The sequence below is a fragment of the Zonotrichia leucophrys genome, chromosome 4A, assembly GCF_028769735.1.
Source record: "Zonotrichia leucophrys gambelii isolate GWCS_2022_RI chromosome 4A, RI_Zleu_2.0, whole genome shotgun sequence".
NCBI classification, from domain to species: Eukaryota; Metazoa; Chordata; class Aves; order Passeriformes; family Passerellidae; genus Zonotrichia; species Zonotrichia leucophrys.
Genome location: NC_088174.1, coordinates 7,812,732 through 7,836,514, shown reverse-complemented (window position 1 = coordinate 7,836,514; position 23,783 = coordinate 7,812,732). Strand labels below are relative to the sequence as shown.

The 23,783-nt window shown below is 40.1% G+C and overlaps 1 protein-coding gene across 2 annotated transcripts in view; it reads left to right on the top strand.

Moving 5' to 3' along the window:
- TBC1D8B (TBC1 domain family member 8B) overlaps nt 1-22,239 on the top strand; it is a 28,888-nt gene extending 6,649 nt beyond the window's left edge. Inside the window, exons 3-21 of one of the 2 annotated variants that reach the window (XM_064713281.1) lie at nt 1,020-1,138; nt 1,764-1,989; nt 2,908-3,148; nt 4,192-4,399; nt 5,927-6,094; nt 6,650-6,799; nt 7,917-8,067; nt 8,297-8,511; nt 8,965-9,082; nt 9,739-10,024; nt 11,336-11,465; nt 13,389-13,487; nt 14,602-14,670; nt 14,866-15,106; nt 15,769-15,834; nt 15,934-16,017; nt 16,835-16,891; nt 17,216-17,313; nt 17,607-22,239. In XM_064713281.1, coding sequence (XP_064569351.1) covers nt 1,020-1,138; nt 1,764-1,989; nt 2,908-3,148; nt 4,192-4,399; nt 5,927-6,094; nt 6,650-6,799; nt 7,917-8,067; nt 8,297-8,511; nt 8,965-9,082; nt 9,739-10,024; nt 11,336-11,465; nt 13,389-13,487; nt 14,602-14,670; nt 14,866-15,106; nt 15,769-15,834; nt 15,934-16,017; nt 16,835-16,891; nt 17,216-17,313; nt 17,607-18,017 — 3,137 coding nt within the window. In that variant the 3' untranslated portion in view covers nt 18,018-22,239. Of the gene's footprint in view, nt 1-1,019; nt 1,139-1,763; nt 1,990-2,907; nt 3,149-4,191; nt 4,400-5,926; nt 6,095-6,649; nt 6,800-7,916; nt 8,068-8,296; nt 8,512-8,964; nt 9,083-9,738; nt 10,025-11,335; nt 11,466-13,388; nt 13,488-14,601; nt 14,671-14,865; nt 15,107-15,768; nt 15,835-15,933; nt 16,018-16,834; nt 16,892-17,215; nt 17,314-17,606 lie in introns of those variants that run through there. The other variant, XR_010440364.1, reaches the window with a different exon arrangement.
- Nucleotides 22,240-23,783: the final 1,544 nt, after the last annotated feature.

Genomic DNA, 23,783 nt, shown 5'->3' with positions numbered 1-23,783 from the left:
AATTGCTATGTTAATTACTCTTCATATAATTTGTTAAGTGTAGCTGCAAATCCACCCAGTGTAATACAGTCTATTTAACTATATTTAGAGCAATTTTTATTCATTCACAGGGCCACTTTATTTCTATGGAGTTTATTGAAAGTTGGTTAATTACCCTTTACAAAGTAAGCTGAGAAAAAAGCAATTGTTCAAGGTGTGTTCTTGCTTGAGGGTATCAACAATATGTGATCACACTGCCTGCTTTGATTGGTGAGCATTCTTGTGGAGGATGAAGCTGCCAATTAATTTATATTCTAGAATATAAATTTAGTCAAACCTGTGTAAGTTCTTGCACTCTCTCTGTCCCCCAGCATCTGATGGGGAGTCACTTTCTTTAAAGCACTGACTGCTTTGAAATTGCTGAAACCCTGCAGTTTCACTCATAGCATCTCAGTCCTTGCTGCCTCCCTGGTTCCAGTGGTGTTTGCTTTGCATCCTCACACGTGTAAGGGATTTTGCACAGCAGGCCCTGGTCTTGAAGTTCTGCTCTGGAAACTGTTGTGGGCCAGTGATCAAAGCTGAGGATATCAAAGGCACAGATTTAATTTCCTGCTGAGCCTCATGGGTTTGGTCTCACATTTCCCACATTCTGGCCTGTTAAACTGGGAGTGTTGCAGTGCTGCTGTGCTGTCTGTGTTGGGGAGGTGCTGCTGACAGGAAGGAACTGTCAGTCCAACTCAGGCTTCAGCACTGAGCCACATAATGTTGACAAAGCTGAGATGCTTTTGGATTTAATGGCCAGAAATAGAGCTGCATAAAGGACTTGATAGATAAAAACACAGCAGTGCATATGTTTCATGTACACTGAATACATTTTCAGTGTTCACAAGGGGTAACAAGAAATTTAGGACTTGTGATTTTGACTTGTGTGTCTAAATTGCTCTGTGACTCAGGAATTTGCTAAATATTCTCTTGATGAATAGTTTTGGTGAAATGATTAAGTCTGTCCTAATTTAAAGCAATACTTTCTTTTTCAATAGGATCCAGCAGAGAAGAAATAACAGAACATTGGGAGTGGCTAGAACACAATGTTATGAAGACTTTATCAGTGTTTGATTCAAATGAAGACATTACGAGCTTTGTCCAGGGAAAGATAAGAGTAAGTAACTGGCATAATTGGGAAAGGCTAAGTATTCTTTTTCCTTTAACTGTACACAAATAATATGTTCTCTATAGAATATTCAAGGACAGCATTGTAATGCTCCCTATTCTGACTGAGCAGTGTGTGACTGTTCACTTTAACATGTGCCATTGTTCCTGTGTCTCTGCCCCACAACTAAGTAAGATTGTTGGACATAAACTCCACTTAGTAAATGACACATCAAATGCCTTTAGATAGTGATCTAAAACTGTTGATAAATTATTTCACAGTAATTTTAACAGTGCCTGGGAAGCATATGGTCTCTTTTTTTTTTTTTTTTGCTCCATATATGCTAAATATTTAGCCCAGGAACTCTTGGGATTAAGTGAGGAAAATATATCTGTTTCAGAGGAGGAGACACAGGAATGTGTGTCTTGCTTAAGCTGTTTTGGAGACTTGGTGGATGAGTCTGAAATAGCACATTTTATTTGTGACCTATGATTTGATCCTCAGTCTCTTCTTCCCCTTCTAAAACTTGCTCTCCTATTGGGAGAACAGGAACTGTGCTGTGTGCATGCAGGTGCATATATGACAACCACCCACATGGACACATGCATAAAGTAATGTGATTTTTTTGTTGTAGGGTTTGATTGCTGAAGAGGGAAAATATTCTTTTGTAAGAGAAGATGATCCTGAGAAGTTTCGTGAAGGTCTCATGAAGTTTGAGAAGTGCTTTGGGTTACCAGAGCAGGAGAAGTTGATTACCTACTACTCATGCAGTTACTGGAAGGGCAGAGTGCCCTGCCAAGGATGGCTGTACCTTAGTACCAACTTCCTGAGCTTTTATTCCTTTTTGCTTGGAGCAGAAGGTAAGTAAGCCTTGATGCTGAGCTGTGTCCCTTCGTGCTGCACTGCTCATCTTTCAGATTAGTAGGAATTCTTCCTGTGTGCTAAGGGAGCTGTTTTGGCATGTGAGCAGATGTCCACAGAGATGAGCAGAAACTGCCAACATAATTTATGGAAATGCATACATTTGTGTAACATACTACTCAATATCCATTATTATGCTTCCTTAATTCAAGCTTCAGAGAGAAGGCAGACTTCCAGAAGTTGACTGTAGCTAAAAGTTGTTCATCACCTTTAGTTCGTGCTACAATATTAACTCTAGGAGGATTACAGTTATTTCTTCACACACAGGCTTAATATTTCACATGGCTGCACTACACACTGGTGATAATTGCATATAACTCTTCTTTTCCCTGTGTAACATTAGTTTGAAATGCCCAAATAAATGCTTCTAATAGTGTGTACTATAACTGTATTTATGTAAAAAATGGAAAACATACAGAAAATAGGATCCTTTCAAGGCTGATTTTGATCTGAGAAATGCCATAGCTAAAAGGCCCAGTTCCTCTACATGCCAACACATGATGGATTTAATTTAAGAAGCCTTATTGGTGAGCTGTTGAAGAGGGTTGGCTTGTATGATGGTATTTATTTGCTGTTTGCAGTTTCACATAAGAGCAAGGAAAAGGAGATGTAAACTTGTGTTGTCATACATAGTCTGTGTTTTAATGCTTTTCTATGAAATTCTTTCTAATGGAATTAATTTTTAGGAAATATGAAGAGAATGCATTTTGTGCTTATTAGTTTGTAGTCCTTTCCAAGTGTGTTATTTGATTATGTTGTTTAATTTTACTTTATTAAAGCTGCTACTACTGCATTTCTTTTTTAATACTGGCAGATATTGAGAACTGACTCATATGTCCTTACATTTTTATTTTCAGTAAAACTTATTATCTCCTGGGATGAAATATCAAAACTTGAGAAAACTTCCAATGTGATTCTGACAGAGAGCATTCATGTGTGCTCCCATGGGGAAGATCATTATTTTTCCATGTTTTTGCACATTAGTGAAACATTCCTGCTCATGGAGCAGCTGGCAAACTATGCAGTTAGGAGACTTTTTGACAAGGAGACATTTGAGAATGATCCAGTCCTTCATGACCCTCTGCAGATCACCAAGAGGTAATGCATTGCTTATAGTTCATCTGTTCTGGGCCCAGGATTTGTTTAGGCAAAAGAGGAAGAGAATCCTTGTCTCAAGGAGATTGTAAATATTAGCAAAGCTGATATTTTCTTAACCAAGTGAATCATTAAAATGTTGGACCAAAGCCATGTGAGGTATTGTGATTTGTTGTTACTTGTCAGGATGTAAAGTCTGTATGAAGGCAAGAGGTGATCAAATTTTCAGTTCTGGTCTTTTAACTAAAAGGTTTATATTAGTTTGAATTTTGAAAAGGTGTTCTTGCAGCATTTAGGATTAGAAAATTCAGATTATAGCTGCAGTGTCTCCAGAGATACCTGATGAGGAAGGATAAGGTGGGGAAGAAATAATTTAATAGATATGTGTAAATGATAGCTGCATGGGTTGTATGATAAATGATAACTGATGGGTGCATGGCTTTCCTGAGGTACAGCATTATTTTGGGTGGTGGGAAAGAGATGAATACCAGTAATTTAATGGTTAAGGTCCTTCCTTTTCCTTTGATTCCTCAGTTTGGTAGCAATGCTGGAGAGGGGTGCTGCTCTACAACCAAAATACTGTTTCTGGCTGCAGTTACCTGTGAAAAATTAGCTCCTGGCAGATGTTTACAACATGTGCTGCATTTCTAGCTAATTAACCCTCCATCAAGCCAAAATTTGTTCTAGTTTTAAAGGGATTATTCTCGTGTGTGGGGAAATAGAGCACATAATGCTATTAGTATCTTTTCTGCACTACCTGTAGCCCTGCAGTGCTCTACTGTGTAAGAACATTATTGAATCTGGCCTTGTTTAGTGACATATTTAAATATTTTGTTAAGTGAGTGTACAGGTAGGTGTGGTCTTGCCCTTTGTTGCCTCTTCAAGAAAAACATTGAACCCTTCAAACTGGTGCCCTAGATTATGGGAGAGGAGAGCATGATATTTTACTGCCTTTTCCCAAGATCCTTTTGTATTTGTTAAGACATTTAAAACTTACTTAATTTTTCTTTTCTCTTTCCTACCCATGTGTTCTGTTTTTAATCCAGAGGCTTGGAGAGCTATGCCCACAGTAAGCATTTTAGTGCATTCTTCAGGCTACCTAAAGAAGAGTCCTTGAAGGAAGTTCATGAGTGCTTCTTATGGGTTCCTTTCAGTCATTATAACACCCATGGGAAAATGTGCATTTCAGAAAACTACATCTGCTTTGCTAGCCAGGATGGCAGCCTGTGCAGTGTGATCATTCCATTGAGAGAGGTAATGCAAACTACAAATCAGAGTCACTTCTACCAGCAGTTTTGCACTTGTGTAGATTAATGCCACTTTAGCAGATTTTCATTAGAATCTCCTTATTTTATGTGATGTCATGTATTTCCCCCTACCCTGGATACTCCATATAGGAATTCTGTTTGTAGGTTTCTGGAACTGCTTTCATGTTTCAGACTTGCTTCTCTGCCTTCTTTCCCTTTTCTATTTACGCTTATTTTTGTAACTCAGTGCAGAATCCTTTTACAGAATACTTTTTTTTTTTTAATTAAATGAAAAAGCTTTTTCTTAGTGCTTGTAGGTGAGTTAATGAGACATTCTCAAGGTAAGAAGTAAAGAATTGTAGTGGGTAGAGGACTTTGAAGATCAGTAATGCTGCTATGTTTCTTAGCTCAGTAGTGCAGCTTTTTGCAGCAGTTGAGCAGTGCTGTCTGTTCAAAAGTCTGGGAAAATCCAGGTGTTGAGCAAGCAGCCATTACAGCTGGTAATCTCAACAGACTATAAGGACAGAATGAAGACCATATAGCAAAGGGCACAGCTTTGAAATTTCAATTTCTGCAGTATACTGCAGAACCAACCCTCTTCATTTCTGTCTTGACTTCGTGTGATCTGGGATATTGCCAGATTTCAGTTGTCCAGTGTTAAAAGCTTTTCATCAACACCAGACACAAATAAGCCAGGTTCTATAATTGCTCTGTAACAGGGGGTGAGCTGTACTAATCTCAGCAGTACACTTGGTGTTCCCCACCTATATAAAACAATTTATTTGATTACCTATAAATAGTGCTGCAAATAATAGAGACTTCCATAACATAAGAGGCTGTGTTAAAGGAGCTACCTCTACATTTATTCTTGTGGGCTGTCAGACCCTCACTCTTAGTTCTGCAGGACTGCAGTTACCTCATTTAAATGGTCTTTCCTTCTTTACCTACAACAATGTGCTCAGTGGTTTTCCATTCTTTAACAACATGAATACATCTGCAATGCCAGCCAGTCTAGATTCTCATGATTGTCACACTTGAACTTGCATGATTAAACTGTTTTAACTGCTCTAGTCTGTAACTGTTCCATCATGGCAATTAAAGTCAGCTCTAGCTGTCAGGTGTTATGACAGCTGTTTTGACAGGGTACTCTCAGTGGAAATTCAGTCTTGTAAAACTTGTTTTATTTGATTACTTACAAAAGTCATGTTTTCTCTGCTTTTGGATGGTAAGAAAAAAAGCAACTGCTTCAGTGGGTAGAAGGTGACAAGGTTTTTCAAAGAAGCTGAGCACTCACAGCTGGGAAAACCTTTTTGAAGATTTCTGGTACTCTGTCAAAAATCTGTTGCATAATACTTAGTGCCTTTTGCTAAAATAGCTACAGGCAGTTGAGCTTTCAACTTGTGCCTTGTGTTACCTTGTCTGCTTGTGTGCTTCATCCACTGTTCCATTTACACATGTATTCCTACCAGGTTTTCTCTTTTATACGTAAGCAGGTAAAATTCCTTGCTTAATTTCTGTGTCCTTGGTTCCATAGGTCACAGGGGTGGATAAAGGAGATCCAGCCAACAGAGGAGTCAGCATTAGTACCAAAGGGAAAACAGCTTTTCGTTTCACAGAGGTGAGAGATTTTGAACTGCTTGTGGCAAAGCTCAGGATGAAATGCAATGCAACTGCAAGTCCACAACACATCATAAGTACTGAGGTAACTGCTCTGGCAATTCTAATTTCTTGAAATTTGCTCATAGGAATAAGTCATGAACCTCTGGTTTTAAGGTTTAGAAAAATAAATTACTCTGCCCATGTGAAAGAGAATGAGTTGGGCAATGGTGCTACTGTGAATGCATTCCTGTTTGGGTTCTTTTACCTTGTTTTTCATCAGGTTTTGAAAAACAACTCCAGCTGTAATGCTGGTTTTTAAGTGCTCTCAGGTTTTCTGTATAGTTCACTGTATGAATGGGTTTTTTTTTGGTGGTGATGAATGGTCAGGCCCCCTTATCCTCCTATTCTCAGTTTTCATTGTGAATATTTGTCCTTTCATAATTTAGGTTTTTTTTGCTTGAGAGATGCCTTTTTTTCCCAAGTGCAGCCTCCTGAAAGCCCAGCTGTGCAGAGTAGGGACTGTTGTTTATCATTTATTTTAGAAGTCTGTATCTGGCACCTGTAACTTAATATAATGAGCAATAATGGTCTGATATCAGTGCTGCTTCTTGGAGGATTGTTTGTTATTTACAAGTACCACTGTTAAATTTTTTTTAAGGTTCCAGCTGGTTCTGCCACTGACAGTCCAAAGGATTTTGGTGCAGGACAGTCAAAGATGGGCCAGAGAGATAACAGCAAAACTGTCAGTACAGAAGCCCTTATGACTGTCTACCATCCTCAGGATGCTGAGAACCTGGACTCTAAAATGGTAAGGGATAAAATGGCCAACAGGTTTTGGAATTGAATTGGAAAGGAGTGAAGTATATCAAAATGAGTTCCAGCCAGGCTGCTGATTTCCTTGAGGACTTTGCCAGTATTCTTTCATCTCCATTTTCTGTATTTGGAGTCCACAGGGTGCTTCTTCATAGCTCCATTCAATTTTCTGCTCATCTTGTTTAATAATGATATGCCTTATCTTCATGGACTTAGTTTTTCCTGCTCTTCTACCCCTCAGGGAAGAGTTGCTGTTTGTTTTATGATAGTGAACATGTTGCATTTCTGTCTGAATTTTCAAGATACAAAGTCACTACAAACTGTGGGAGCAAGGAGAATGTTCTAAGAAATTGATTTAACTTCTTTCTTGATTCTTTTTTCTGCACCACTGTCTAACAGGCTCTGGAGAATATTTATGTAGTTGTTTTTGCAGCAGATCATCCAATTTTTGCTTCTCCATAGTATGTGAAAGAAGACAGGTTTTATTTCAAAATAAATCTTTCAGCAGAACAGAGTAAATTAGGATATTAAATTTTTTATATTAGAAATACCAGAAAACAAATACCCTTTGGGCAGGACAAAAGGGAGTCCAGACTTTTAAATGCTGCTTTTTATAGTATGGTGAACAAAAGTGAACAAAATCTACTTTTCCTTTCAGTACCTTTGATTGCTTTAACAATGTTAAATCTAAGTTCTGCATGCACAGAAATTGTAGTGATGACATTCACTCTGTGTCAGCCCTGGAGCCTCACATGAGCTGGAGCACCTGATCAACAATTGCTTTGCTTCAGAGAAATGTCTGTGTGGCACTTGTTGGCTTCTGTCAGATGGGATACTGAATTAGATCTACCTTCTGTCTCATCTTGTATAAACATACTTTAAAGAATAGTAGGTCATGTATGAGATGGCATTTCATGCTAAATTTGTGCTCTGCATGGGCTGGATTTTGCTCTGATTTGCTTCAGTGCTTATTTCACACATCAATACGGATGCCAACGCTGCAGTTTCCAGTTTATATGAATATAACTGGGAGCAAAATTGACTTCTGTTCTCTGACACTTGAGGAGAATCTACCAGTATATTTAATGCTTGTTATCTTCTGCTTTTGGTAGTTGAAAGAAAAAATGAAGGAGCAGTCGTGGAACATCCTGTTTGCAGAACGGGGCCATGGGGTCAGTATGTTTCGGACAAAGAAGACTCGAGACCTGGTTGTGAGAGGCATCCCAGAGGCATTAAGAGGAGAACTCTGGTTACTCTTCTCAGGTATTGCATTACAAGTGTAATTGGTTCATTTTGGGAGTCATCATTGGCAATTTTCATTGCTGAGTGTTTCCATTAATTCCAGTAGAATTACTCCGACACATTACTTCAGTAATATCTGCAGATTCATGAGGTACCTCAGTAGTCACCAAAATTTGTGTACAAATTGCAAACAATCAAATTGCTGCTTTACTGTTGTCCTCTAATACTGTGCAATGCAATGTATTGGCAGGTGCTGTAAATGATATGGCATCCAACCCTGGTTATTACACTGAGCTGGTGGAGAAGTCCTTAGGAACGTGCACTTTGGCTACGGATGAAATCGAACGAGATTTACGTCGCTCCTTACCTGAGCATCCTGCTTTTCAAAGTGACACAGGAATTTCTGCCCTCAGGAGAGTTCTTACAGCTTATGCATTCAGGAATCCACAAATCGGATATTGTCAGGTATAGAAGATTTGAGAGTCTTAGTGTTGGTTGTTGAAATATTTTCTCATGATGGCAGTATGGTAGCATCTCATGAAATCTGTTAAAGAAATGTGGAATGGTTTCTTGCTTAGTGGCTCACTTACTTTGCTTATTTAATACCATTGTGTAAAATGAGTTTTTACATTGTACTTGGATTAGCTTATAAATGCTGTCATGTCTACTTCATATATGCATTTGCATTCTAACAAGACATACAGCACTTCAAAATATTTTTATGTGCTTTAGATACTCTTTTCTGTGTTTAATAACATAGAAGTAAAACTCCTGTCCTGGATATGGCTGAAGGTTATCCCAGCACTTTAAAAATATGCTGTAAAGTGCTTAGAGAAATATAAACTCTAAGAAATAATACCAGTTGCGTTTTCTCTGTCTTTTCTCTTAAGTGTTTCCTTTCTTGTTTAAATGTTGCAGGCAATGAACATTCTGACATCAGTGCTTCTGCTGTATGCTAAAGAGGAGGAAGCATTCTGGCTTTTGGTTGCTGTGTGTGAAAGGATGCTCCCTGATTATTTCAATCGCCGAATCATTGGTAACATCCATCTGCTTTTATCCATCTTGAACTGAATGTCTGCCTGTATTGAGTATCAATGGTTATTCATTAAGAACAAATGTAAGCTAAAGACTGAGCAGTGGAGAGAAACCATTGCATTTGTTTCGGTACTGTGGAGTAGAAAATGGAGAACATCCCATGACTTCTCCTTAAATAGGCATGGATGTGATTTTCAGATATTGTCAGTATTCTGGGCATAGCTATTCAGGAAATAGTTAGACTATTATACTGTTCTTTTGGAATTACAAGTGCAGTTCATACTATTTATTTGATACTTAGCCAGTTTAGATAAAGAAAAAGGAGTTACTTCAGGTCCAGACTTGGACTTTGGTCTCATACGCAGTTCTTACAGGTGTATATGTTAGAAGAAAATGGTGTGAATTTTTTTGTTGCAGAGGGATTGTACTGACTGTCAGGAGAGTCACTGGAAGCAGCCATGTGCTCACCAAAGTGCCAGCACACTTGGAGCATGCCCAAGGCTCTGTCCCCAGGCATGGAGAGCACAGCTTCCAGCTGGGTGTGCTCATGCAACAAAGCTGCACTAGGACAGGAACTCTGTTTCTGGCTGGTGCTCTGAGAGGTGTGTTTCTGTGTATTAAGATTTGGGTGGTGGTTTTGTTATCCTTTCCCTGCAGGTGCCTTGGTAGATCAGGCAGTGTTTGAGGAGCTCATCAAGGTTCACCTGCCTCAGCTGACAGACCACATGACGGACATGACTTTTTTCTCCTCGGTCTCTCTCTCCTGGTTCCTTACCCTTTTTATCAGCGTGCTGCCAATTGAATGTGCAGTCAATGTGGTGGACTGCTTCTTCTATGATGGAATAAAGGCAATCTTGCAGCTGGGCCTTGCAGTGCTGGAATACAACATGGAGAAGTTGCTCACTTGTAAGGATGATGCAGAAGCAGTCACTGTTCTCAACAGGTATCAGTGTAACTGTTTACTCATTCAGGCTACATAGCAGCTGCTATAATTGCATATAGATAAGTCATCCTGAGGTAGCTGAGAAGACATCTAGCTAGCCAAGACTTCCAAAGGCTTCAAAGGAATTAGTGCTTATCTCAGGCTGAAATTCTGGAAGAGGTGGCTGGAAAGTGGGCCTGGATCCTCTGAACATCCCATCCTAAAGTTCTACTAAAACCATAACTGTTTTGTGAATTTAAAAAAAAGAGCTATGTGCTTTTAACCTTGAACTTGTATCATGTATAGAAGGCAGATTGCCTTGATGAGAATATCTAAAGTCCGTTATGACTGTTCCAGACATCAGTTCAGGCTTCAACTTACAGCAGCAAATTCTTCAGCTTAGTTCTTGTAGTTTAGGCTGCTGAATCCTCTGATGTTAATGGTTTAAAACAGAAATTAGACCAAAAAAATGTGATGAGCTCATCAGTCATGATGAGATGTTTGTTCGATGTTAGCAACGTGAAGTGTACTTTTAACTGACTTTAAACTGTACTGCAAACAAAACTTGTACTGTTTTTTCTTCACTAACTAAATTCTCTTGTTGATGCTGTGGTTGTGTATCATGGAGTATTAGAACAAATATTACAGCAAAATTTAACAGCAAAATTACTGTTCTATAGCAGTTAATGAGTTATGACTGTTAAGAACAGATAATAAGAATTTCTGTTTAGTGAGGCTTTTACATGTTGCATGTTTGAATGGGGTAGGAGCTACAGAATTATTGAAGAAAATGTAGTTTTTGTTATGAGACCATGCAGTCTGGTGTTTATTGTAAAATCTGGCTTCCCCGGTGGATATATTTAGTCTGGTTATGTGAATGAGATAAGCAGGTACAGATCAGGCATGTCTTTGTCTTGTACATCTGGAGGAATTAAGATTATCTTGTTCACAGTTGAGGACAAGCCTTTTTCTCTGTCCCAGTTAGCACAACTTTGCTATATGAATTAGAAAACCAGGGGATTGCCAAGTGGAACAGACTTTGGAAAGAGTCTAGTTTGACTTCCCACTCAAAAGGGGATTGCTGCTAGCACTAGATCACATAAGCTCAGTCCTAAAATCTCCCAAGGTTAGGTGTTCTACAACCTTCTCTGGGTGGGCAGTTCCAATGTTTATGTATCTTTGTTACTATTATAGCACATTTGTGCTACTGACTCTGATATTCTTTGGTTTTTTTCTATTCTCTGCTCACTTTTTCTTCAGTAGATGCCAATGTTATTGTTTTATTGTGATAAACTGGTTCCTGCTGATTTCTCATGTGTTTGCTTTGTGCAGATTTTTTGACAGTGTCACTAACAAAGACAGTCCTTTACCTCCAGCTGTGCAGCAGGGCTCCAACCTCAGTGATACAAAGAGTGACCATCCAAAAGTGGACATCACTGATCTGATCCGAGAGTCAAATGAAGTATGTGTTCTGTGGGCATGTTTTTGCATCCTGTGCAGGGTTAATGTTTCATGGGCTACTTTGAAACAGTGCAGTTGCATTGTACAAACTAGGTTAGAAAATCTGCCTGGATTGGGAGAAATTTGGCTCTTTTTTGAATTTTAAAATGTAGTTCAGTTTCATTCCTTTAACTCATGCACAAATGCAGATTCTTTGCCAGTCTAATCAGGCATGAAGAAGTCGTGTACCTAGAGAATGGAAGACTGTATAACATTTTATCACATGAAGTTAATTCAGATTTTCATTATATATTGTATATATATTCTACCTAAGGCCATTGCCCATTATCAGTGCTCAGTAGCCAGACTCAGTGAATGAGTTACAATTCAGAGATGCAGTTCTCTCTGCTTCCACTTTGTTTCAAACCAGAGGGATGCTGGTAGCGGTCTTCACAGGAACACAGAAAGACAGTTCTGGAAGAAAACTCAACAGCTTATCCAGTTCAGCTTCCTGTCCAGCATCCTCCCAGATCATGCTCTAAAAAGTCTAGTGTTGTTAAAACAGTTCTACAACAGAAAATCTGCAGAAACTCTAGTCCATCATAGGTTTTGTCTGCATGTGGGAAAATATCGAGTTAATTTCTCTCAGATGTTCATAAAGCACTATTGAGGAGAGTTGGCTGTAGTTTTCTCCATAGCTCCTTGTTGCTGTTAGGTGTTTATTCATCATTTACCCTTTCAAGTCTGATCATAGAATCAGTTATAGAATAGTTTGGGTTGACAGGGGCTTTTAAAGACCATCTAATCCAATCCCCTGCAGTAAGCAGGGACAACTAGATCAGGCTGCTCAGTTGGAGTCCAGCCCCATCATAACTCTAAGTGAGAAGAATGAATTTTAACAGATTGCTCTCCTAAAAGGGAGTTGCCGGATCTGTTCTTTTGCTAGGTTTAATACAACCAGTTCCTTTAACCTTTCATCAAAGTTAATGTGCTCAGAGTCTTTTGTCTGTGTTGCAGTTTTTCATATCTTGTTTAAAGGGCATTGCTGACAAGGGGATAAACACACTGCAGAAGAGCTTCTGGAAGTCCTACCTAATTTGTTTGTTTATCACTCATTTGTTCTCAAAGTTTGTTCTTAGAAGCAGTTTTGCTCATGGTGCAAGGTGGTCATGGTTAGGCCATGTCTTCCTAATTGCCTGTGCTGCTGAAAAGTGTCAAAAAACTTACAGAAGAGAAGTTAAATCTATTGAATTTCCTCATAAAGGAAATTTAATTGATTTGACGTGGTCTTGATAAATAGTGTTATCCTGTTTTGATCAACTGGTTTCTGTTTAGATTTTAATTGTTTAATAATTTGTTCCATGATTTCTCGTATAATAATTTTTCTCGTATAATTTTTCTCCATGATTTCTGGTAATTTGTTTCCAGTTCTTGCCTCCTATCCCACTTTTCCTTGAAGATAAATGCACTTATTCACTCCAGTGTTCAGACACCTTTCATGTCCTTCAGAAATTACAGGAGTAGTCAGGAATGATTCAGAAATTACTTAGCTGATTTCTTAATTTCACTAGAGTGAACTTCAGTCCCTGAAAACATGCACATCTTAGACTTTGCTGCCTTGCAGAAGTAGTCACCATGTGATAACAGAGTTGGGTATAGAGCCAACACACAGTAAAATCCCTTCCTTTTTCTTCCCACACAGGGAACTACTCCAGTTTCTTCTTTCTCCATCTCTCTCTGAAACACCCTTTCAAACACCCTTTTAAGAGTTACGCTGGTTAAGGAGAATGTTAGTGCTCTAATAAATTATTTCTTCCTCAGAGTTTCTTTGATCTTCTTTTGTGTCCATGCCTGTAATGTGCCTATTAGATGCAAGAGAGACAAAGGTGTTTTTTAGATGTGTCTCCCAGCAGCTGATTGCATGGACTGGTGCCTTTCTCCTCAGAGGTACGGTGACATTCGCTATGAGGACGTGGAGAGCTTGCGCTGCCGGAACCGCCTTTATGTGATCCAGACCTTGGAAGCTACGACCAAGCAGAATGTGGTGAGTGACTTGCAAGAGTTTCAGCCTTCTCCCTGATAAAATCCATTCCCTATTGGGTGGTTCTGAGAAGAGCTGCAGTTTCCAGGCCAAATATATGATTTTATACTGAACCCCCTCATGTCTGCAGGGTGTCTTTTAACTGAGGCTTGGCCTGTGATGTTTTCAGGCTGTAAATCACAGCATGACCTTCTGGTCTCTTTACAAGCAGCACCATTGCCAGCCACTTCAAAAGGCTGGTGCATCTCTCACACTTTGTGTGGATTGGAACAGGCTGACCTATATTTCTATCTGCTGATGTTAATACTGTTCTCTCAGAGGCATAGAGCACCATACAGTAAAACAATTAAGCACCTGCATTTTTACTCCAGGAAGCAGCACTGAAGAGGTTATTGTGGTGCATTCAATAGGGGTTGCTTTTTGTCTGTGTTATGTGTGAATGTCTGGTAATGTGGCAGCTCTCTATCTGCCTATCTCATCCTTTCAATGCAGAGTGCTCAGTGAAGGTGGAGATTGTGAGGAGCTTCCTTTGTTTGCCTGTTTTCTGCAGTGGCTCATTTCCAATACCTGATGATAATGCTAGTCTGTCCACCACCAATGCTTCTTTCTGTAGTAAATGTAGCTTGTAGCAACAGAAGCTATGTACTGGCGGTTATGCTAATATGGTATTGTGTATTTAATTTTACAAAACATATATACTGTGAAGTTAGAAGCTGGTCTTACAGCAAACTTTTTTAAAAACTGTGAACGATTTTTTTTAATTAAAAAAAATGAGAATTCAGCTTCACTGTTGAAGCTGAACATGCATTTGCCCATTTAAAGGAAGCTGTATGCTATGTCATTATAAATAATTGAGTTTTATCTCCTGGGTTCCATAGTGTAGGCTCCATGTATGTTAGTAAAATGACTAGCCTTAAGCTTGTATTTTTTTTTGAGAAATTATTTATTTTAATCTATAATCTTCTGATTACTTTTTAAAAGAAGTGCTGTTCTTACTTCTAATTGTAACACATGCCAAAACCTGGAACATGCAAGCAGTGTGTAATGTTAAGTCTCCCATAATGTTATTCTAAAGAGGGAAGACACATTAATTAATTTTTTCTTGATTTTGTTTCAGCTACGTGTTGTGTCTCAAGAAGTAAGATTCAGTCCTAGTGATCTTGAAGAGCTTTATGAATTATTCAAGGTAATGTGCCATTTTCCTCACTGACCAAACAGCCATCTTAACAGTAGACTTTGAAATGCTTTTAGTAAATAAAGGTTGGACTCAATATATGTTTTATATGCCAGCTGTACTACTCATTATAGTAAACTCCTCACATCTTTCCCCCAGAGAGACATGTTGTTTCCTGAAACCTCATGTTTTATCTTTGCTTTGCAGAAGGAGCATTTCCTCTCCTGTTACTGGAGTGTAAATAGTCCTGTGCTGCAGCACCACGATGCCAGCCTGCCCTACCTTGAGCAGTACCGGCTTGATTGCCAGCAGTTCAGGGTTCTGTGCCACCTCCTGAGCCCCTGGTCCCACTGTGCCAACAGAGACTCCCTGGCTCTCTGGACATTCCGACTGATGGATGAGACTTCCAACTGCCTTATAAACTTCAAACAATTTGCCTGTGTTCTTGGTATGGCAGCAAAACACACATGAGCACATTCACATGGCTCCTGGGAGTAGTCCTGGGGTGCATCACCTTCCATACTCTGTACAAAAAGCTGAGGAGATTGAGTCTCTTAACACAGGGTCAAATAATGTGATTTTTGTTGCAGGCAGAATAATTTCCTCTTGGAGATTAAATTTAATATGGGTTGGCCATCAATATATCCACAAATGAAGAATGGTCTGATCTCATTGCCCAGCCTGTTTGGTTTATGATAATTCTTCATACTAAGTCATCTTTTACACTGATTGTGCAGGATGACCAATGCTTTATTTCTCTGGGAAACTGAAAGTTTTCTTGGCTCACTGCTCTCTTTCATCTTGTTTTCAAAGTGGTATGGTCAGGAAAAAAAATTTAAGGGAAATGCTGAGACATTAGTGCTTTATTTCTTTTGGTGCTGTGGTTTTGTTTTAGTAAGTCATAGACATTATTAGTGTTCTTTCCTCAGTGTAGGCTAACCCCAGGCTCAGCCACAGGTGATAGAGCTTTCTTTAAACTTCATATCTAATTATACTCCCTGTAAGGTAGGGCACATGTCCAGTTCCAACCTCTCTGGATTGTATTTATTTAAGTTAAGAGGCTGTTTTAAAGTTTGGTCCAGTTGAATGGACTGTCCTTTCCCCTAACAGATACGATGTATAATGGAAGCTTCACTGACAAACTCAAGTTTCTTTTTAAGTTGCACATCCCTCCAGGTAAGTAAGAAACAGTGGCATTTGGTTTTTGTTATTGTTATCACTGCTTTGGTAATGCCTGGGCACCATGAACCCACTTTATTTAATCATTTATTGCAGCTTTTACTGAAGTAGAATCTCTAAGCCCTTCCAAAGGGGATGATCTTTCAAAAGAAGAACTGATGCACTTCAGCCAGCTCAGTGGTAAGCTCCAGAGTGTCAGGTTTTGCCTGCAGAATACTAGAAGAAATCTATTAATTATCCTGTGAAAAATGGGGAGCTTTCTTCTGAAAATGAGTAAATCCAGTAAATCATACCCCCGTTAACAGAATCCCTTGTGAAGATCTTCTGTAGATAGTTACAATTTAATAAACTTGTGCACAAGTTGTGGATAGCTCTTCTGATTGTTGAATTCAAAGGCCCCTGGGTGTTACATGGAAATAGGGGGGTGTATTTGGTTGGCATTTGTCAGCATTGTGGGCAGCCTGTTGCAGTGTTGAAGTGATGGCTGTTTCATTTCTGCATCCTGAGCATAAAAGAATTAAAATACCAAATCCATACTTACTTTGAGGTGCTAAGCGTTTCAAAATTATTTGCTTTCATTTTAGACCATGTGAGCTGAAAAAGCTTTAGTAAATTTATGGAATTGATAAAAAAATCTGTTTCAAATACTCTTGAAATCTGTGGAATTTTTATAGGGAAGACAGATCCCTTTTTGGTTTTAAAATCTGCCTAAAGTAGACAATATATAGGTGCTGTTCCTGCTGCTCTTCAAGTTGTGCACCGTGAACATTATAAAGATTATTTAATTGATAGCAGTTTCATTGGTGATCTTCTGCGTCACAGTGGCTTCTATTTCTATAGAAAGTATGCAGATTTTGCCATGTGGTTTCTTCTTGACCTAATCTGTGCTGAGAACATTGAGGGTCTTGTGCCTTAGGGAAGGAATTTTTGATAAGGGAAATGAAACATTGGTCCTTTTTTCTGAAATAAGTAACTTTTTTTTCCCCATAAATTGTAGTTTCATCTGTTGGGGATAATCTCGAAAGTGGTTCTTTGAAGAGCAGCCCAGAAAAAGGTAAAAGAATCCTGGTGGCATATTTGGTAACTGTGTCTTTTGGGGGAGTAGAGCTGGGAAAGTGTGTGGTGGCAGAGTATATTAAGTAACATCAACCTTAGCGTGCTGCTAACTTCTGTCCTCTTATGTAAGGGTAGTCATGGGAGCAAAAGGGCAAAAGTAAACTCTGGTCCTCTGTATGTCCTTGGCCCCACCACTCTGTTGAGAAGGAGTGACATTGAAGATGCCAGTTCTTTTGCTTATCATCCCTCATGGGAAGGTCCCAGTTCTTGTTTGTTCACTTTTTTTTTTTTTTTTTTTTTGCACTTCTTCCACTTCAAAAAGGTAAGGGGAAGGTTGACATTCAGGCATATCTGAAGCAATGGCAAGATGAACTTCTTAAAAAAGAAGAAAATGTCAAGGATTTGCCAAGAATGAATCAGGTAAACTGTTTGAGTCTTATTTAAATCTCTTTTAGGACCCTTTAAGTCCTATTACCATATTTCTGAAGGATTTTTAGGATCCCTTTAATTTCAAATCTTCACATCAATCATTAGGCTGTGGCTTTGTAAAACTGCTGTGATGTATCAAGGGAGGGACTGTGAGACACACGTAGGTTTCTCAGGGCTAGTCCATGCTGTTGTTAGAGCTGCTGCACCAGGTGCCAGGCAGCAGCAGGGAAACAGAAAGGTTGTGTTGCTCTTCTCTGAGCAGTCTCCTCTGTATCTCTCTGTAGTCTCAGTTCATCCAGTTCTCAAAAACTCTCTACAATCTGTTCCATGGGGATCCTGAGGAGGAGCTCCTGTACCGCGCCATCGCGGTGGTGACCAGCCTCCTGCTGAAAATGGAAGAAGTTGGCAGAAGGCTGCAGAGTCCCATGTCACCTGTCACAAGTCCAGTTGCTGTTACAGAAGTGGCTGCTGAGGTGCCCAGAGAGAGGCAGGAGGAAAGCAGCTCTGAGCAGACTGAAGGCAGTAGAGCACAGAGTTTGGAAGGGAACCATGAATGGTCTTTTGCCTTTGAACAGATTCTGGCATCCTTATTAAATGAGCCAGCCTTTGTGAGATTTTTTGAAAAACCTCATGACATAAAAGCTAAAATAGAGAGTGCTAAAAATTTACAACTTAAAGCAAGAACCAGAGTGTAATTTTCTGTACATTTGATTCTGAATTAATCACATAAAGTGCTTACAAATGAAGGCTGTAACTATGGAAATCAAGTCTGGTGTTGACATAGGAAATGAAGTTTGAAGAATTAGCTTCAAGTATCAGATTACTGGTATGTAATGTAAATAAAAATAGTTTGAAGCACAGTCACTTTCTTGCATTGTTCATGAGTTTCACTCCAAAATAGGGACTGAATAATGAACTGCCTTTACCATGTTATTAAAACATGCAGCATTGCTTGGAGATACTGGATGTGTGTACCTGTTGCAAACCTGTCTGAATCACTCTTACACTAGGTGTTCTCCAGGTTTTTTTCTATTACTGTGATAAAAGGAATGACTTTTTCCCATTTTCACTTTAAAGGAGTGTCAACTGCTTGGAGGTTGTCTTCCACATTAATTAGTTATTTCCACATTGCTTGTGGACTGGGGCCAAAGCAGGGTGAAGACTAAGACCAGAGGCTGTGGTAGCATGACAGGACCATGAGATTAGAAAAGGAAGTTGCTCTGCTCACAATTCCTCTGCTTTGATGTTACCCATGGGTCTGGACTCCAGTAGATTCCAGCCCCTCTTTCCCATTTTCATACCAATCCTCCTACAAAGAAAAGGTGAAAAGGATGGAAGTTTATTTGGTCATCCAGACTACACAAGGATGCAGAAACTAATACTGATTGTTTAAAATCAAGGGAAAGCAGTGGCTGAATCACTCTGACCACATGGTGGTTGTAGTTTGTCTGGCAAGAGGAGCCATGGTTGGCTTCTTAGGAGCATGTTGATGAAATGTGGAGTTTTGCTGGTGTTTGGAAAGCCCAAGCACAGGCCCTCTGTAGCTGAGTGTTGACTATTGAGCTGCTTAGGGACAGATTGCAGTTGCTTCTTTGCCTACCCTGAGTTCATATCTCAACCCAGTAATTGCTATTGCTTTTCTATAGCACTGTGGATTGTTGCTGCTGTAATATTTTCCCTCTGTCAGGATTCAAGGCAACAAGAAAATCCCCTTGAATCTGACTTGAAATTTTTAATATATAAAATACGATAGAATAGAGATCCTGTGGAGGAAAGCTCTGCCAGTGTAAAAGCTGAGAAATATTGACCTTGAATCTTTGGTAGCTGATGCTAGAAGGAATTTAGAGAAGGAAGGTAAGAGCTTGTATTTTAACAACAACAGCAAAGTAAGTGGGGAGTCTTGCTAAACTAGTTTAAAACATCTCTTTCCAAAGCCTGTATGACAATCTTTCTCTGCAGAGCAGCATTATTTTTATATGTGCATGTTTTTTAAAGAAGCAGAATGGGGATGATGGTATATTTCAGAGGCTTTTTGTGCAATACTAGTGTGAATGAAGAATAAAACAAATTTCTGACTTGTATTACAGGCACTTTGTGAAATGCCATCATTGCAGTTGGTGTTAAATTTATGAATTATGTCTTACACTCTCCTCAACACTCTCAGGTATTAATGTAAAATAAAATTTGACTGAAAAAGTCCAAAAGCTGTATCATATATGTGGAGAATGAGGAAGCTTTTTACAGAAGCCTTCACAAAGTAATTGCAGCTGATACAATATACTGCTGATTTGTATTTTTATGTATAAAATAAAAAAAAATCTGAATTTATCCATTTATGTGGATATGGGTAGGGCCACTCTGTATTACCTTTTAAAAATGTTTTCACAAAGTTGTTCAGAAATACAAAGCAGATGATGTTTTTCTAGTCCAGGATGTATCCAGATAAGGTTTGATCAGTGAGTAATTCTGCAAATAGCCATGATGAAATTAATGGAGCCTTATGAGATACAGCTGCCCCTACCAAAAGCTTTTTTTGTAGGTTTATGGGAGATATTGTTTATGTCAACAAGTAGTCAAAGCTGTAAACTATTTGCTAATGAAAGTAACAGAGATATAAAAGTCTTAAAACTCAAGGAATTTTTTGATTGAGAGCCAAGATGTGACGATTGAAGTGCAGAAGAAGGTGAAGGAACTTGCAGAGTACAGCAACCTTCTGTTGTTACCTGGCTGTAAAAAGGTGCTCAGTCTGTACAATGCCCTTTTCTATTAGTGCCCACCCAAGAGACTGCAGAGCCTTTGCCAGCTGGGCAGTAGCTCTTGTCAGATGTTGTATCCATGTATGAAGAGCACATATATCAAAATAGATTTAAGGTGATGATGTAGGGGGGAACACTAACTTTTATTAACTGCATGGATTTTTTTTGTTAAATTTATTTATATTTTTTTCCAAAAGGGGTGGTGTCTTTAAATTGTCCCTGTAATACAGATGCAGGCTGATCCAGGTAGAGTAGTCACAGTGACCAGGCATCCAGTGTCAGCAGGATGGAGGCTGGCAGCATTCAGGCAATGGCTCAGCTGGCAGGTTCTTCCTTTTGGAACCTCTGGATCATGGGCTGGTTGTCTGGGGAGAGGTGGCTGCAGCAAGTGCCAATGATTTCCAAGGAGTGTAGCCCAGAGGTTTTATTTGCTGAGCTGCTTCCTCAGTGCACCATAAGCTGAGCTCTGCTTGTGACAGAGGAACTCTGGAGTTAGTGGCTAGCTTCTTTCCTTCCCTCTCCTATTCCAGCTCCTTCCATCCCTACTCCAGACAGGCTGACAAATAGATGCAGGTTTAGCTGGGACTGGTGGAGCTAGAGCAACAGCAGCTCGTTCCTTTCCTTCAGTCCTGGAGAATGATGCCTTGACTTCACAGCCCTGCACAGTTAAGGACAGAGATCCCTGGGCTGTGCTGCTTCTTGGCCAGGTGAAGTTGGTGTTACAGAGATGGCCCCAGGCTCCCATCACATCCCCTGAGGGTGCTGGGTGTGCACATGAACAGGAAGCAGCTTGGTTAAGTGAATTCTGTTGTGTCATTTCACTCACTTGTGTTACTTTTTTTCTGTAAGTTTCCATGAAGTTTTACACCTTTATTTTCCGGTTCAGTCATAGGAAATAAATGAAGGTGCATAATTCAGTACAAAACAGCTGTGGATTGCTACAGCCACTGATGCTGTTTGCCCTGCTTGTGGCTGGGCCATTGTTGCTAAGATGCCTTTTGTCAGAGCTGTGCCTGGGGATACAGCCAGCAGAGCTGGGAAGTTCCTGCTCTTGCCATATGGAATGTGCTGCTCTGGAGCCTGGCTGCTCCCTGTGCTCTGGGTGACCAGTGACAGCCCTGACACCCACAAGGAACTGCCTGCTTGGCCTCTGTGTGCCCAGCTCAGGGCAGGGAATAGCTCAAATAATAAAAGTACCAGCTCTTTCCACCATGGGGGACAACTGATGGTAACTAAACCGGTAGCATTTTCCAGGACGTGGAAATGGCTGCTGCCATGTGATACAGAAAAATCACTTTCTGTTTCCATCCATTCCTAAAACAAGCCACTTGTTCATCACTCTAATGGCTAAATAATAATGTAATTTTAGAAGAGTTTGCTACCCTAGTGACTAAGAAATTGCTGTGTGTTGATTTTATCAGAATTTTCTCATCCAATTGTACCATACAAGGTTCTTGATTGTGATTGCTGTTGTTCTCTGGACTAAAACAGAAGGAAATAACTCTGGTTTGTTTCCAGAAAAACAGGCTATTTTGTCATTTTTGCTATAGCTTTGTCACTTTACCAAGACGGCAGCACATGTTTGTGTTGACAGATTGGCTTTTATACAATTTGTTGTATGCAGAGGTACTGTAAGACAAATGGGGTGTTAAATAAAATATTGTTTCCCTTCAGTAAAAAACCTCTGTGTCTGAGGCATTATTATTTCCTGTGATGGCCTGCTGTGGAAGTTCCTTCAAGAGTGTGGGTCATGTTAAAGCCACATTTAGTCAGTGCTTTGCAAAACAAGGAGCGAGCCAAAGCCCCTGCTGGTACAGCAGCCTCCCAGAGGAGGAGGAAAAATAGAGATCCAGATTTTGAAGCCTGAGCTGGCTGCAGTGCTGGGCTGCAGAGTACTGGCACTTGCTTTGTCCATCCAAATTAAAACACAGTGTGCAGACCCTGATGCCTTGTTCTTTCTAATTTATGTGTTGCTCCTATTGCCTCTGGCACTGGTCACAGCAATCCCAGTCCTTGTCCTGAGCCCCATCCCTGCAGCTGTCCATGCACATGGACACAATGGCTGCTGCTCTTGTCTCTCCTGGAGAGCAGGGATCAGATCCCTAACAGACCCACACCACCCAGGGAATAACAAGATACATAGTGTGTAAGAGGTCCTACAAGTATTATTTTATTTCTTCTTAATTTTTTTTAAATACTATGTACAATCTGTTTAAAGCTTGTCAAAATGCATGGGCTCCAATTCAATGGAGCTGTGCAGGGACATAGATTCAAAACAAGAATAAAATCTTTACTGTTCATCTTCATAAGACACTTACTTTTTCCCATTACAAAATACTTTTAAGAATAATAACATTTATAAATGTATTTATATTCAACATCATATAAAATAAACCAAGATTTATACTCAATTCTAGAGTTTTTCTTATTTTCTTTTTTTTTTACTTGCATGGACTATATACAATATATACAGTAACTCCTCATTGTGTTTGTCAAATCAGCCTGATTATACCCACCAGGCTTTAGCTTATATGTACAAATATGCTAAAAGTGCAAGACTTTATTATTTAAAGCTGCCTGTGTTTTCAGAGGTCTGGAATTGTGTGGCCTATATATATTTATATATAGATATACATCTGCATACATATAAATGTACATTAAAAATATGTATATCTATATATAGTCATGGTATATAGGTACTTGTGTACTAGAAAACCTCAGAACATTTATGACTGATAGGTCAACACCAACACTGGAGGCCAACCCTGCTGCCATCAGTCACGTCCCTGCCCTCTGCTCATCACCAACAAGTCACACTTTTGTTTTCTTGTAGGAGGCTGGGGGGGCATGAACCAAACCCACCAGCAACCCTCAATTCCAAATGAGTCATAAAAGCACAGGTCATAGCTAACACCGAGGTAAACAAATAAAATCAACCTGAATAAAGACAATTTCATCCATCTGTTTTTTTGAGAGTGACAATATAAGGCAAAACCCCCCTGGCCCTGACTCAGCCTTGCCCTTGGCTGGAGGCAGACTGAGCAAAGACCAAGCAAGCCCCAGCAAGGGTCGGTGGGATTTTGTCCTTTGGAACATGTTGAGAAAACAAGGCCCTGCCCTGAGGCAGAGCCTGGGTCTGTGCAGCCCCCACCCACCAGCAGCGAGGCCAGTGGCTGGGGGGGCTCTGAGAATAAGGGGGCACGTGATAAAGTGCATTTTTAGGTCTCCGCTTTTAGCAAGGCTGGTCTAACATGTAAACATCCTCACCAAGCTCCTGTGCTCCTGGCTGGGAGCTGTGAGCAGGGGCTGTGCCCCAGCCGTGTCCCTGCAGCCCAGGGCTGCCATCAGCAGGGCTGGGCCCCATCTGGCACACCCACCACCCCCACATCCCCCCAAACCCCTTCCCAACCCCATTTATTTTTAGGACTCACTGTCAATGCCACAGCAATGCCAGAAAACTGCTCTGCCTCAGCTTCCTCCCTACCAAGCCCTGTTAAAAAATACACCCCTCAAGGCCCTGACCCCATCCACCACCACCTCTGAGATGTCTGTGAGTGCCACCTGCCATGGCTGGGCCGTGTGGTGCTGGGACACTGCAGAGCAGCCATGGGGATGCTGGGCTGATGCAGATTTAATGGGGAAGCCAGGGAAACCACAGCCTTTCCCTCCAGCCAGCCACAAACTGTGCAATGCTGGAGCCCTAAC